Raw genomic sequence first — 16,489 nt, forward strand, 5'->3', positions numbered from 1 at the left:
AAGGTAAATGAGAATTCAGATTTGGACTGTGAGTGTCAGAATATTGAAAGGCAACACAAAAGCAAGAAATGCCTCGGAAGGTACTTGAAGGTACATAACTTGAATAAGATTCTTCTCATGGCAGATTGAAAAGAAAACAACTTATCATGAATACAAAAGTCCATAGCCACTTATAAGAGCAAACTCTTCAACTTTTGGTCTCAGCAAGAAAAAAATAGTCATCATAATGGTAGGCAACCATGTTCTAGAACTGTATAATAATAGGTTTGTTTGCCCAAGCAAATAGTAAGATATCCTATTACTGGAAGTCTTTGGAAGCTCAGTGATCAATTCTCAGGGATTTTATTGAGGGATCACCTATTCACTCTCCCCTTCCCAACTTGGAATGTCACTAATCCAGTTAGAAATCAGATTGCCTAATTTTGTATTGTTTCTTTTTAATTAATTGATTTTATTTGATTATTTTTAGTGTTTAAAAGTTTGACTTCCTCTTCATTTGGAATTTATCCCTAAGTTGAGAAAAAGACCTGTTTCCTATTTATTGGGAAATTAACATGCATTGCTTAATAAATTGACATGCATGGAAGAGTATACCTTTGTTTCTTCAATCATTTCATCTCTCATCCACAGAGTGGATGTGCCTGATGAGGGCCTGAACTAAGGTGGAGATGAGTCAGTAGAGAAAAGAGGACAGATGAGAGAATATTGTGGAGGTAACCTAAAGGACTTGGCAATTGATGGAATATAGAAGTGAGTGAGAATGAACAATCAGGGTTAGCTATAAGATTCAGAACCTGAATGAATAGAAAGATGGCAACTCCTTTAAGAAAAATAGGAAAGTTGAGAAAGACAGTGAGTTTTTAGGGAAAGATACTATGTTCTATTTTGCATGTATTGCGTTTAAAATGTCTGTGTGATGTACTGATAATAAAGATGTTTACCAGACATTTGGAGATGGAATACTGGTGCACAGAAGCAAGATAAGGTTGGATATATAGGTTTGGGAATCAACTGCATAGATGTGATCATTGAAACCATAGTGAGCTGATGAGATAACTATGAAAAAGTATAGAGAAGGAAGAAAAGATAACCCAAAGTCCTGAGATACACTCTTATAATGCATGTAAGATGCTGCAGAGAACATAATTATCTCCCATAGAATTAATGTCAGACAGATAGTCAGAACCAGGTAAGAGTAACGCCACAAAAACTCAAGAACAAGAAGTAAAGAGGTAGACTACAGTACTATATTTTAGAAAGGGGTGATTGAATTCAGAATTTGAAGTATTGTTGTTAATCTTTGAGAGCAATTTCAGTCAAATCATATTGAAATATGAAATCCAAATTTCAAAGAAGTGGCCCTTCCCTTTGCCAATCCACGCTTTCCTGTATCACTTGATACAGAGACTATATCCTCAGTCACCTCTCCTCTATTTTTCAAATCTTTGTCTACTTTTTCTTGCCTTGCTGCCTTTAGACATGGCTAAGTTTCCTTCATTCTTAACTAGACCTGTCATTCTACATCTCACTCCCTTTTTTCAAACTTCTTGAAAAAATTGTCTGCATTCACTGTTGCCACGTCCTTTCCTCTCATTCTTCAATCCGTTAACAGTCTAATCTCTGACTTCATTCAATTGAAACTGCTTTCTCCAAAGTTTCCAATGATCATCTGATTACCAAATCTGATAGTTTTGCAGGACACCTTTGAAAGCTATTGATTCTGCTTATTATATACTAAAGACGAAATGCAGATTGTATTTCATAGTAATCTGTCATTTTATGGATAATCCTTTTTTTTTTAATCATTTTTGTGGAAATCCCATTTATTTGGTATCAAGTTTAGAATGAATTTTTTTTTAAGAAGTCAACGCTGATGACCTTTTCTCATCCTAATACTTGACCTATTTCCTACATTTGACCCTCTTACCCTCTTTTCTTTGAGTTTTCTTGGTACTGTTTTCCTTACTCTTATCTGCCCAACAGTTCCATTTTAATCTTTTTAGTGGCTCATTATTTATATAATATCTCCTAACTATGAGTATTCTCAAACTTCTGTTACCAGTTCCATAGATTTAATGTTATCTCTTTGTAGATAACTCCAAAGTTCAAGATTTCTCTATTTTCTAGCACCAGTCTCTTAGCATTTCCCATATTACTAATTTACCTGTTGGATCTTTCGTATATGTGCTGCCGAAGCAAGCACACCTGTTGGATCTTTCAAACCAGATGTTCCACAAAGATAGCTTAAATTCAACATGTATAAAACTGAGACTTATTCTTTTCCCCTAAACCTGTGTGTGTGTGTGTGTGTGTGTGTGTGTGTAAAATATACACATTGGGGCAGGTGATAGAGCACTAGGCCTGGAGATAGGCAAACCTTAGTTCAAGTCTGGCCTCAGACACTTCCTAGCTATGTCACCCTGGACAAGTCATTTCACACTGTTCGCCTCAGTTTTTCATCTATAAAATGAACTATAGAAGGAAATGGCAAAAATCAGAAAAATCCAAATGAGGTCATGAAGAGTTGGGTGTGTCTGAAGTGACTGAAAAATAGTAACAACAATGCACACATATATGTATTTATTACCTTTATATTTATGCTGTATGCATGTGCTTCTTGAAGTCTTCCTCATTAGATTGTAGCTAAATTCATTACCTTTGTGCTTACATGTACAGTGCCATAGTGTTTGACACATAGTGTGTACTCATTAATTGAATATTATTGACTGGGTTGTAAAGAAGAGTTTTTTATGATAGTGTAGCAGTGCAGGGGAAGTAGTTTGAATAATGCTTTCTTTACAAAATGAAGATTTTTTTTAAATATGAGAAAAAGTCTGGGGATGTTTGTAGGTAGCCAATTTGTTGTAGGGAGAATAGAAAGTGACAATGGATTTGCTTCCAGGAAAAACAGGAGAGCTTGTAATCAAGTAGCCAAGGAGAGAAATCATCCTTGTTGTCGTCCTTCCCCTCCCCTTCTCCCTCAAAAAAGAAGAATCATTTCTTCAGAAACTAAAGCAGAAGGATGAGCTAGGTGGCTTAGTGTCTAGAACACAAGCCCTGAAGTCAGGACCTGAGTTCAAATCTGGCCTCAGACACAACTCACTAGCTATGTGACTCTGGGCAAGTCATTTAACCCCAATTGCCTCTGCACACACACACAAAAGAAAAGAAAAGAAACTAAGGCAGAGGAGAGAACAGGGAGAGATATTGAGGAGCTTTGAGATGCAGAATTGAGATGAAGCAATAATTCGAGGTTAGTATTCTTTTCTCAAGAAGAGGCAATACTTCTGCTTAGAGGAAGTAGTTAAGAAGTCTTGGAACAGACTGTGACAGGGAAGCAAGGAAGAATAAAAGGACTGGTATCTTTGTAGCACTGTGTAGACCTAGACAGTACCCAATTGTGATTTCTTTCAATGGCACTCAGTAGCACATTGTTAGGAAAAGAGAAGGTGGATGGCAGGAGTAGTCCAGTATTGGAGTTTGAAAAGATGTGGCCAGAGCTAGGGATGAAACAAGGCAGATTTCCCTCCTATTCTTCATCATGAAGATTGTAGAGAAGTCCAGTTCTTCATATATACAGGCCAAAAAAAAAAAAAAAAAAAAGAAGAAGAGTAAGTAAACTCCAACAAGTCTAGCACTAAACAAACAAAAAACAACCAGAACCCATCAGAGGCTGGAAATGAGTTCCCTCAGGAAAGCCAGTGCAAGCCACAATAAAGGAACCTGTACAGTGAGAGTTATGAAAAAGTTACCACACAGAGGAAAATCTGATTAAACAAAAACTGTCAAACACGATAAAATAATACCATGGATTAAGAGAAAACAAAAGAGTTGTGCTCACCAATCAAAAAAGAATAATTCCACAGATAAGCTTAAGCACAACCAGGGTAAGAAAATGGTGACTTGGCCTTAAGGACTATGACACTGCCTTGAAGAAATAAAGCAAGAAGTAAAGTATAAAATTAGAAATCGACCTCTAGAGAAAAATATTGGACAGAGAATATGTAATATAGCAGAGGGTTCTTATGTATTTAAAAAATTATGCAAGTAACAAACTCCTTGGAAAACACTAATGGAACAATTTAATCTTTAATAGAGGAAAAAATAATAATCAAGATTCAGTTACTCCAGATGGCAGAAATTTTTAAAAATTGAAAAACTGGACTTGAAATCAAAGGCCCCAGACACTTACTAGATGTGTGATTCTAGGCAAGTCACTGTGCCTCCCTTGACCTTATTTCTCTCATCTATAAATTAGTAATAATGATAGCATCTGTTTTAAGAGTTTTGCAAACCTTAAAATCCTAAATATATGATAGCTATTATTATTTCATTTTGTTGTTGTCTAGTTGTTTTTCAGTCACGTCTGACTCTTCATTACTCCATTTGGGGTTTTCTTGGCAAAGATACTAGAATAGTTTGCCATTTCCTTCTCCAGCTCATTTTACAGATGAAGAAACTGAAACATACAAGGTTAAATAACTTGGCTACTAGTCAGACATCCAGTAAGTGTCTGAGGCTGTATTTGAACTGAAGAAGATGAGTCTTCCTGACCTTAGGCCAAGCACTCTATCCACTGCATCAGGTAAAACATGTCAAGAGTTCATTTAAAATCACTAGACTCCCTGAAAATCATGATCATATTTTAAGAAACAATTTTTAAAATCCCAAATAAATGTTAAAACTAGAGGATAAGTGGAATAGAATCTGCCAATCAGTCACCTTCCAAAAGAACCCCAACCTGAAAACACTCAAACATGTCACTACCAAATTCCAAAGTTACCATATTTTTTAAAATGATAAAATTTGCCAGGTTGGAAAAAAAATTTAAGTTTAAATGTGACAAACTAGTCAGAATCACCCAAAATTGCTTTTGTGGTTACAAAATAGAAAAAAAAATTGAAATAGTCAAAGGATACACTTTGTTTCTTTATCATTTTTTTTTTTAAATTTTCTTACTGAAAAGACTAGTAGGACTGAGTAGAAACTTTGAAATGTCAACAAAAAATCAAGAAAAGCCTAGAGTTATTACATTTGAACAAAAGGAAGGCTTTAAAAAACAGACATGCTTGCCTTCTAAAATAGAAGAGATAAATGTTCCTTCAGAATCTCACTGTCTTTAGAGAACACAAAGGATGTGGTTTTCATCTTCTTCTTTGATATTAAGAAAGAAAAGCAGGGAGTAAGAAGAAAGGAATGTACTAGTGAAGAAATGAAGGCAAAGAAAGAACTTAATGTTTCTTGTAATTGGAGTGGTAACATTATGGAAGAAAAACTCTTTTCTGTATTTTGAGCATAAGCCTGGCAGAACAATTAATTAAAATTAATGTAAGCATTTCTACTTAGAAAAAAAGTTCAACCTGACATTTGAAAGATTCTTATCTTCAACACAAGTTATTTTGGATTTAGAATTTTTAGGATCTCAAATAATATTTCACCTTCACCTTTGAACAAGAATCTAGAGTTTAGGTAACATTTCAGCTAATAGTTTACCTCATCAAACAAAACAATAATTGACTTTCAGCATACCTTCACATTTTTTTCCTAAAACTATTCGTTCAGTCTTTCTCTGACTATTCTTTTCTAAGTTTATTGTATGAACCAATATATTATTACTAAATTTGTTCCATTTCATTTCCATGCTACTACACTAGCAAAACATGAGAATTAGAGGAATAACTTAACATTTTTTAGTTTTGTGTTCTCTGCATTCACAGATTAATTCACAGAACATTCACAGATTCATCACCTGAAGGATCTATAAACAACAATGAGAAAATAATTATGTTTCTTATTGCTGGGACACAAAACAATAGTGATAAATAATATTGACATTGTGAAGATCCACTGATTGTTGATCAAAAGGGATTTTCAAAGCTGCCTGAAAATGCCATGACATTTTCACTGCCTTTAATGATTCCAAAATTAATTTGTTCAATTAATGCAAACATATAAAACAAATCCACGTATAGTGAAAATAATTGAGTATGTGACAGCCATATAAACTCTGGTTAACAAGAACAAGAAATTGAAACTTCAAGTAATTTAATCTCTGGGAAAAATAAACAAAAAAACAGTCTATAAAGGAAATGCAAAAGAAAAAAAGACCTGAAACCATATGGTTTTCCAGGTAAATGCTTTCTAATATTTAGTCCGTTAGGGTTACTTCAACCTTTAAAATAAATATTTAAAATCAGTAAATAATTGCTATGTATCTGACACCCCTGAAAAATTTTATTTAAGTATTATGTAAGTTATTTGCAAAAACAGAAACAGGCATCCTACCATACTCCTATGACATAAATACAGTCCTGATATATCACTAAACCAGAGAATGTTAGAACCTATTAGGAAAACTGTAGATCTATAGATCACGTGAATATTGCTATAAAAATATTGAATAAAATTTTAACAAAGAGGCTAAAACAATATAGTGAAAAGAGTATGCACTTTGTCCAGGCTAGCGTTATACTTAAAAATATACATAGTTGATTCAGTATTAGGAAAATAAACATAGTCCATGTTAATGAAATAAAATGATAAAAGTCATCAATTGATGCAATTTTTTGATAAAAGTATACTTGTATAAAATATTAAAATTAAGGACAAATTGTTTCATCCTTAATAAATTATGTATCTAAAAACGCATTATTTATAATAATGAAATGACAGAGGACTTTCTAGGTAAATCAATAATATGAATTATTATTACTATTATTTGATATGCTTCTAGAAATTTTACTAATAGTAGTAACTTAAGAAAAAGAAATTGATGGAATAAGCATAAGCAAAGAAGAGATGTAATAATTTACTTAGAAAGTCTTAGAGAATCAAGCAAATAATTGACATAACTTCAGCAAAATAACAAGACATAAATTAAGCCCACTTAAATTTCTGTATTATTAAACTCCAAAACACAATAAGAAAGAGACAAATTCCATTCAGATTAATTAAATAATGTATTATATCCTCTAGAGTCTGCCAGTCACGACATAATTACAACAGTGTAACTGAAAAACCTCAAAGACAGACTGAAATAATCACAGTCTTTAATTGATCATTATTAGACTATATCAATAAAACAAGAATGACATATAGCTTCAATGGACAGATTCAATTCCATATTAAACCACTAAAGGGTGAATTTATAGAACCAGAAGAAAAAAACAAAGTTTAAGACTTAAGGGAAATGACAAAACATGAAAAGACCTAGCAATACCAGATTTCAGACTATACTACAAATAATAGGTCATCAAAGCTATTTGGCACTGGTAAAATGATAAAGTTAATTAGTGAACAGACACATTAACATGATATTTGATAAGCACAATTACACTAACTACTAAACAATCATTTTTTTGACCAAAACAACTTGGAAAAATGGAAAATAGCCTAACAGATCTCAACATCTCAAATCATATAGCACAATAAGCTCTAAAGAGATATAGGACTCAGATATAAGAAGTCAAATAAATTAAGGCCATAGGATATAAGATGGCTTTCTTAACTGGATAGGGGAAACATTCCTGAGCAAGCAAGAGATAGGGATAATTATAGAAGATAAAATGGAAAGCTTTGATTAGATAAAAATGAGATTTTCTTTTAACAGATTAAATGAACACAGTTAAAATTAGAAAGGTACCAATTAACTGGGTGGGGAAATCTTTATTTCAAAATTCCTTGACCAAGGTTTATAAATTTCAGTTGGTTTTCTATAAAATATCTATATTGGACAATGGTATAGGAAATTGCTTAAATTATGTGAAAACATGCACCATTGCCCAATATAGATAAAGGGTTAAAGGATATAAATAGGCAATTTTCAAAAGATAAAATGCAGGTGAACAACTACTACATGAACCAATGATTAAGCCAATGATAAAAACCAATGATTTTTTTAAAAAAAAAAAAAAGGTACACATTAAAAGTGGCCTTAGGCACCAGTCCTGAAGTCAGGAGGACCTGAGTTCAAATGTGACCTCAGACATTTAACACTTCCTAGCTATGACCCTGGGTAAGTCACTTAAACCCAATTGTCTCAGCAAAAAAAAATGGCCTTAGGTTTCACTTCCCAGACATCATCTTGGCAAAAATAGCCCAAAAAAAGAGAAAGTTTTAGAAAACCTCCTAAAGTGTAGGCATGCAAGTACATGGTAGAATTATCATTATTAAGCAATTTGGAACTATACCTATAAAGTAACAAAATTATTCATGTCCTTTACACAGTGATATCTCTAGACTTATGCCTAAAAGAAATCAAAACAGTCCTTATTATTGTTACAGTGAATTGGAAACAAATGGTCACAATTGAAATTTGACAAATTCTTCAAATAAGATCTTGCTCATTGAATGATTACCTCATTTTAAGCCAAATATCCCAAAGAGGAGATGCAGCTCCTTTTTATCAGATTAAAATAAAGAACAAAAAAGGGGAAAGAATCCAGTTGGTTATAGGATTGGCAATATCATGGGAATGAGGACAACCTGATTAGTTGGAAATTGGTACTCAAGAGTTCACAACTATCCTCTCCTTCCATCCTGTGACTAAAATAGTTAATAGTTTGAGGTTACCTGCAAGGTTAAAAATAAGAGACCAGACTGTTTTAGGTAGCAAACCAGACATCCTTGAAGAATAGGTTGGTGGTATAAAGATGCTACTAGACCAGACTCTCTGATGTCCACTTGGATTTCCCAAGATTTCCTTGAGGTAAAACAATGATTAGCAGAAGAAATGGATTTCCAAACTTAACTCATTATAGGCCTGCTGAATTTCTGAACTAAATTCAGAGACAAAGAAGTATGACTTAGTTATAGAATAAAATCCATTACAGAATTAAATCAAACATAAAATTTAAAATCAGTTTTTGCATTTATCAAAAGGGAATGGAAAAGAAGTACATTTGAGGAAATGAATAAATAATAGAACATCATGAATATAATCTTGTTGTAAAATAGAAAAATATGAAAGGGATAGAAAAATATGGAAAGACTTTTATTAATTGATTCAGAGTAAAGTACAACCAAGAAAAAATGTACTTGTTGATTACAATTATAAAGAAAAACAACTTGGAAAGACTTAAGAATTCAGATCAGTGTTAAGAATAACTGCATCTCCAAAAGATTGATGATTACCATATTTCTCATTTCTTGAACAGAGGCAACTGGGTGGTACAGTGGCTAGAGTACTTGGCCTGGAGTTAGAAAGACGAGTTCAAATCCAGCCACAGATATGTATTAGCTATATGACCCTGGATAAGTCACTTAGCCTCTGCTTCAGTTTCCTCAACTGTAAAATGGGTATTATAATAATAATAGGACCTACTTCCCAAGGTTGTTGTAAAGATTAAAAGAGATAATACAATGCCCAGTACAAAATAGGTGCTTAATAAATGTTTATTCATCTGCCTTAATTGAAAAGTTATGGGCTAGAGGTGTAGCTAATTGGTATTTGTTTTGCTTATCTGTTTGTTACAAAAGAAGCTATTTGAAGTGTGGACAGTTACTGGCAGAAAGAATAATAATGATAATACCAATTTTTAAAAAAGGTTAGAAAGAGACACAGGCAAGTAGGGCAGTTTGGGGATTACTAGGTCAAATACATCTTTTTTAAAGTTTTGTATAACTTTTTTAAAGAGTTATGTATAATAGAGACTCATGGTTTCATATACAGTCCTTTTTGTCTTATTTGTATATGGAAATGATTGGGTCTATTGATATAAGTTCATAATTTAAAAATAGAAGTACATGGTAGAATTATCATTATTAAGCAATTTGGAACTATACCTATAAAGTAACAAAATTATTCATGTCCTTTACACAGTGATATCTTTATAGGGGTGGTGGTGAGATGAAGGGACAAGGCATTCAAAGGCAGAAGAAAATGTAAACTTGACTGATTAACTGTAGTATCAAGATTTCAAATTCTCTAAGTCTGTGACTTACAGTTTCATAATTTTAACGCTGTAAGGCATTTTAACTATAGAGATCTCATCATTTAATTCCTTCAATTTATAGAGGAGGAAAGTGAAGCTCAGAAATTATTGCTTAGTAATTTACCCAAGATAAGACAGCAATTGGCAGAAACATGATTTAAACTCTGATCTCTATTATATTAATAATACCTCCTTTTATAGAGCTTTAAGTTTTACAAAGTGTATTCTTCACAACAACCCTCTGAGGCAGAAAATATGCAAGTGTTATTATCTCCATTTTACAGATGAGGATACAGAGGCTGTGAGAAATTAAGTGATTTGCTCGTGATTATACAGCTAATAAGTATTTGAGGTATGATTTGCACCCATTACCTATGTGCTCTATATCCATATCACTATACCCATGCTTGCCTTTATTATATATACACTGTAGTTGCTGTTATTTAATTTCTGGGTTCTGACTCTTCTATTTTTCTCTCCCTTTAGCTCTTTTGGAGCAAGGCAATAAACTCCGCAATGCCATGGTGGTTTCATCAATGCAGTCTTGTCCAGATGTTGTTAATATGTTAACAGAAGTTCCTCCTCCGAGAAAGCAGTCTGTCAAATCATTAGCTCAGTAAGTTTTAAGTGGTAGTATCCTCAGCTTATCAACTCTCAAAAGTTGTCATCATACTAATGTATTTTTAAAAATTATTTTTTAAAATCTTAGTGTCAAACTATCCTCTGGGATAGGCCCTGAAAACCCAGTGATTGCTGAGACTGTGCCCACCATTGAAGACTCCCTCTTTCCTCCTCAAAGTGCCTTTCGTGAACATGACTCTCAAGTTGATGCCAAGGCAATACAGCTACTTCTGGGCAGGTAAAAAAACAAAAACAAAAAACAAACATAGTTTTGTAACATAAAGCATTTTTTTTTCCAGCTAGCCTAAATCCCTTTATTTTTTTTTAAGGGGGCAGAGTTCAATTATCTAGAAAATTAATTCCATATTTATACAATTTATGGCATACTGTATGTACTTTTCTAGCTCCTCATGCATCAGCTTATATTCAAGAAGTACAGAAACAGTATGACTAAAAACATGGTTGGTTGTGTGCTATTGATTTGAGGGTAATTAAAAAGAGTGTATATACCTTTGTACGTGTTAGTGAGGAAAAAACAACAAAAATTTAAAACATGCTATCTGCCTGCTGAATTTCAACCCCTCTTTTAAGACCAAATCAACGTCTAGTTGGTAAGTGTTTTTTTTTTTGTTTTTTTTTTTTTTTCTTTTCTTGGACCTCACATACCACTTTACTTGAATTTTTATCTCTTTTTGGGGTACTTATTGTGTATCACTTTGTTATAATTATTTGTAGGTGTGTTGTATTCTTCTACCAAGCTGTAAGTTTCACAAAGGCAAAAACTCTTATCTAACTTTGTATGTCTTGCATAGAGTTCTTCGTACATAATAAATGGTCATCTTTGGGGAAAATAAAATGGGAACAGAAAGAAATATACTTTTTTCTCGGCAATATAGAGAACCTGCACAAAAATTGACCTCATGTTAGGGCATAATAGCCTCAAAATCAAAAGCAGAAAGGCAGAAATAGTAAATGCATCCTTTTCAGATCATGATGCAATAAAAATGACTTGTAATAAAGGGTTGGGGGAAAATAGACCAAAAATTAGAAACTAAATAATCTCATCCTAAAGAAAGAATGAGTAAAACATAGTGTGGGTGGTCACTTAGTATTTAATTGAATTAATCTAAATCCAAGCAGATTATTTCTTAATTCTACATTTCTTCAGCACTTTTTTATATTATCCTGAATTTATATTGTTTTCCATACTTTTTTTATGGCATGGTTTTATTTTCCTTTCTAGATTATAAACTTTTTGTGTGTAAGTATTGTCTTTGGCATTTATTATACTTTCCATGATTTGCTTCCTTCCAAACTCCCTTAGAGAATAGATCTGTTACAAGAAAGGATTCCTAGCCTTGAATTTGTAACTTTGTTTTGTTAATATTTTTGTAACTGCATTTTGGTATAATTGGTTTGCTTTGTTATGCTGTGTATTTTATTTTAGGCATTTAAAAACATTCTGAAAAGGGCATTCATAACCTCCCAAAATTTAAGAGTCTCAGTATGATAAGGATATTCCACAGGAATACATAACATCTGAATAACAGGAAGAGACATTTTCCAAATGCTGTTGAGGAAATATCAGTAACTTATCTTTGGGAGGAATTATGAAGTAGCAGGGCACTGTGCTAAGAAATAAATACCAAGTTCTGATAAGATACCCCTACATTTGTGAAGTCTGATAAAGTGACCAGGATTTAAGTGAGGGAGGCTGATACTCCAGAGCCATCTAAGTCCAGTAGCAAGATACAGATCAAGATGGCTAGAGATGGCCCTGGATGAAATGGGAGACCTTGGACTGTTTAAGCTAAAATCTTCAACAGGTCTCAGTTTGACTGAGGCCAAACCCATTTAGTGATTAAGGCTAGAGAGTAATTGAGGCAAAGAATGGCCTCTATCACCCAGTCAAAAATAATTGGGGAGGGGAAGACTCTCAAGGTTTCTTGTAAACAACACAGTGTAGGATTACAGATTTTAATCCCATCCACTATCTGCTTCTGTTTTATGGGAGAGTTCAAACCATTCACATTCACAGTTAAGATTACCAGTTGTATATTTTCTTCCATTCTATTTTCTCTCCTGTATATACTTGTTTTCTCTTTTTACCTGTCCCTTCTCACCAATTTTGTTTTTGACCAATTCTTCCCTCAATCTGCCCTCCCTTCTATCACCCCTTTTCCCTCCTCTTATTCCTTTTTCCTACTATTTTTTCCTTGTGGAATAAATTCCAAAACTCAAGAAAAAAGTATTGAAGGCTATCAGAAAAAGGAGGTGATTGATGGATTCTTTCAATGATTGCTTCCTTTGGAGGAGTATATCGGGACAGTTTTCCTTGATGATCTCTTAATGCTGTCCAGGCTCTTTTTTTGGTCATGACCTTCAGATAATCCAATAATTTTTAAATTGTCTCTCTTGGATCTATTTTCCAAGTCTGCTGTTTTTCTTTCATTTTTTAATTCTTTTTAGTTTGACTGATTCTTGATGTCTCATACACTCCTTAGCTACCATTTGCCCAATTCTAGTTTTTAAATGTATGATGCTTTCAATTAGTTTCCATTTGATTAATTTTACTTTTAAATTAATTTTCTTCACTAGATTTTTTTTTTGCATTAGGCCAATTGTATTTTTTAAGCAATTGGTTTCTTTGTGAATTTTATCATTATTATTTTTTTTTTCATTTGACCAATTGTAATTTTCAAGGAATTGTTTTCCTTTTCCAAGCTCTGACTGTCTCTTGCATATCTCTCATTTTTTTTCCCTATTTTAATTCTGTCTCTCTTATTTGATTGTTAAAGACCTTTCTGAGCTCTTCCAAGAAAGCTCTTTGGGCTCAAGACAAGCAAACAAACAACAACAAAAAAGGTGAAAATACTATGCTGTGATCTACATTCCATCTCCATTGGTCTCTCTCTGGATGTAGATGGCATTTTCTATCCCAAATCTATTGAATGCTTACTTTACTCGTCATCAGTTCATTACTTCTAGATTTAAAGTTCAGTGGCAAAACAAAAATTAAGGTGACTGAATGCAGTGGATGACCCTGGAATCTTCAGTAGCTAACCAAGCTTTAAACACTCTACAGAGCCTGCTTCATCTGTCTTCATGGCCTTTGGAACAAATTATTCCCATCTGCCTATTCCATATGCTTGGGGTAAACACCCCCTAGTTCACTGATAGATTTAAGATCCCTTAGTTACTGTCAACATGGTTTAGCTCCTCTGCCAATATGCTTTACCAGAATGTGGCTCACAGCACATGTTACCACTTTTTGGAGGCTCAAGTGGAAGAGATTTGGAATTCAACATACAGAAGCAAATAAGCATAGTACCTAGTATATAATAAATCCAAAGATATCAGCTACTAGAAAAACAATTCACTAATTGACAAAAACTGCTGGGAAAACTGTATAAAGTGTGGCAGAAACCAGTTATAAATCAGCATTTGACACTGTATATAACACTGTATGAAGGCAAGCTCCAGAGAAGTATATTACTTAAGACATAAAGGGTGACATTGTAATCAGAGAAGCTGGAAGAAAATATGTCAGATTTATAAATAGGGAAAGAGTTCATGATCAAACAAAATAAAAATATGCTTAGTCTAAACTGGACATTGCACCTTAACAAAAATTTATAATGTATTGGCACATAAAAATTTATAAAATAAAACATAAAAAGCAAAACAGTAAATATAGCATTTATAAACCAAAGTACAACAAAAAAATTACTTTCAATAAGGAATTGCTGAAGAAAAATTACAAAGATTACACCATGAATTGGCCACCTATGTGCAAAGTTGTGACTGTAGTTACCTGTACCTGTTGTTTTGTCACTTGTCTATTGCCACAGGACTTTGAGATAAGTAAAAATGGTAAAATAGTATAGGATGATGTCTTTTGACTCACATGTAAATTGGATTTAGGTGAAGCAGAGTTGCTAGCAGAGTAAAATATAATACTAGGGGACCTTGGTTTATCTCACTGAAACCAAAATCTCTAATATCTAACTTTTCTAAAATTCTCCTCATGTCCTTCACTTCTGTTTTGTTTACTTTTAGTTAGATTTATTTTGGTTTCAGTAAGGTAAACCAAGGTCCCCTACTATTATATTCTACTGTTTTTCCCTGTTAATTCATTTAACTTTTCAACTGTTTAGAGGCTGTGACATTTGGTTCCTCTATGTTTAATATATCAATTCAACATCTCTTTTCCATCTTTTTGCTTTCCACTTCTTTCTATAAGAGAATGAGCTCAGCACTAGTATTCTAAATTTGATGTTATCGCCTGCTCCCTTTCTCTTTTGTTACCTCACCTAAAGCCCCAAACAGAGCCTTTATCCTTTGTTGCTTTTTTTTTTTTAATTAAAGGCCTCTTTGACATTTCCTTACTTACAATTTGTATTTCTTAATCTACCATCTCTCTTATTTCCCTCCCCTCTTTCTCCAACCCTTTTTACTTTCTTGTTGAATTTTCCTTGTTTCCTTTTTGAATAAAATGTAATTCGGTGCCAACTCTCTGTGTGTGCACATGCGCACATATTCTTCCCTCTTTTGACTAGTTTAGATGAGAGTGGGGTTCATGTTATTCCCCCTTTTTTCATTGTCTTCTCCTTGCATAATCCAGTAATATATGAAGTATTTTCCCCAACCTTCTTTTCCCATTTTCTTCCAACGTTTTCCTTTTCCACTCTTTTAAGATCCTCAGAACATAAGAAAACTATTTCTAGGCCCTCTAGAATCTCTAACTATAGGGTTCTCAAGGGACATATGTATTATCTTCCTGTATTAGTTGTTCTTTTGTCCCTTATGATTGCTTATGAAAGTCTGTGTTACTTTTGTGTGTTTCTCTTGACTTCTGTATTGGCATTTCAAATCATCCAGCCATCTCTGGATTTTTCATCAGTAATGCTTGGAAGGTCCTATATTTCATTAAAGATCCATTTTTTTTCCTTTGTTGAATTATACTCATATTTTCTGGGTAAGTCATTCTTGATTGTCAGAGGAAGTTAAATGGTACAGTGGATAAAAGGCTAGGTTTGAAGCCTGAAAATCTTGAGTTCTAGTTCGGCTTCATGCACATTCTAGATATGTGATACTGGAAAAAGTTACTTAATCTCCTTAAGCTTCAATTTCCTCAGCTGTAAAATAGGAATAATACTAGTAACAACTGCCTCCCAGTTAGAGGATCAAATGAGATAATATTTTATAATATACTCAGCACAGTGCTGGCACATAGTATGTGATTTCTTTCTTCCCTCATTTCCTTTTTTCTTCCTTCCTTCCAGCCTGCCTACCTTTCTGCCCTGTAACTTTCTTTCTTCCTTTTTGGTGATAGTTATGAAATTATGTTTGATCCTAACTGTGACTCTTGGTTTGAATTCTTTCTTTCTGGCTTCTGGCACTATTTTTTCTTTGATCTGAAACCCCTGGATTCTTTTTAAAGTTGTTCTTTTGTGTAAGCATGAAAAGGAATTGAATTGAATCGTTCAACACCACCTGGGACACATCTATTTTCTTCTTTTATCATATGCCAATTTTCTGTACATGTTGTATTGTTTTGATTTGCATTCCTCTTTTCATTAGAGATTTGGTTTGATTGATTTGCATTTTTTATATGAACATGAATAGTTTGTAACTCTTTTGAGAATTGTTTATTCTAACTTTTGACTAACTATTGGGAAGTGGTTTCTATAAATTGCTTATATATCTTGGATATTAGTCCTCTATCAGATATGAATACAAAGATGCTTTCCCAGTGAATTATTTCTTTTATAATCATACTTGAGCCCTAAGAATTTTGACATTATTGGCAAGAGGAAAGGTTAGTCTGAAAACTTGGTTCTAACTCTAGAGTTGCTATGTGACCTTGAATAAGTCACCCATAATTTGTAATCATTATTCCTATCATGCTTTCTTCACTGAGTTGTAGAGAAGAT

The 16,489-nt window shown here is 33.3% G+C and overlaps 1 protein-coding gene across 5 annotated transcripts in view; it reads left to right on the plus strand.

Annotated features, from left to right (window-relative positions):
* C2CD3 (C2 domain containing 3 centriole elongation regulator) overlaps window positions 1–16,489 on the plus strand; it is a 143,482-nt gene that overhangs the window by 24,971 nt on the left and 102,022 nt on the right. For all 5 annotated transcript variants that reach the window (XM_051987129.1, XM_051987128.1, XM_051987127.1 and 2 more), the window contains exons 6-7: window positions 10,419–10,548; window positions 10,642–10,791. In XM_051987129.1, the coding sequence (XP_051843089.1) occupies window positions 10,419–10,548; window positions 10,642–10,791 (280 nt within the window). The remainder of the gene's footprint in view (window positions 1–10,418; window positions 10,549–10,641; window positions 10,792–16,489) is intronic.

This window comes from Antechinus flavipes, chromosome 3, assembly GCF_016432865.1.
Source record: "Antechinus flavipes isolate AdamAnt ecotype Samford, QLD, Australia chromosome 3, AdamAnt_v2, whole genome shotgun sequence".
NCBI lineage: Eukaryota > Metazoa > Chordata > Mammalia > Dasyuromorphia > Dasyuridae > Antechinus > Antechinus flavipes.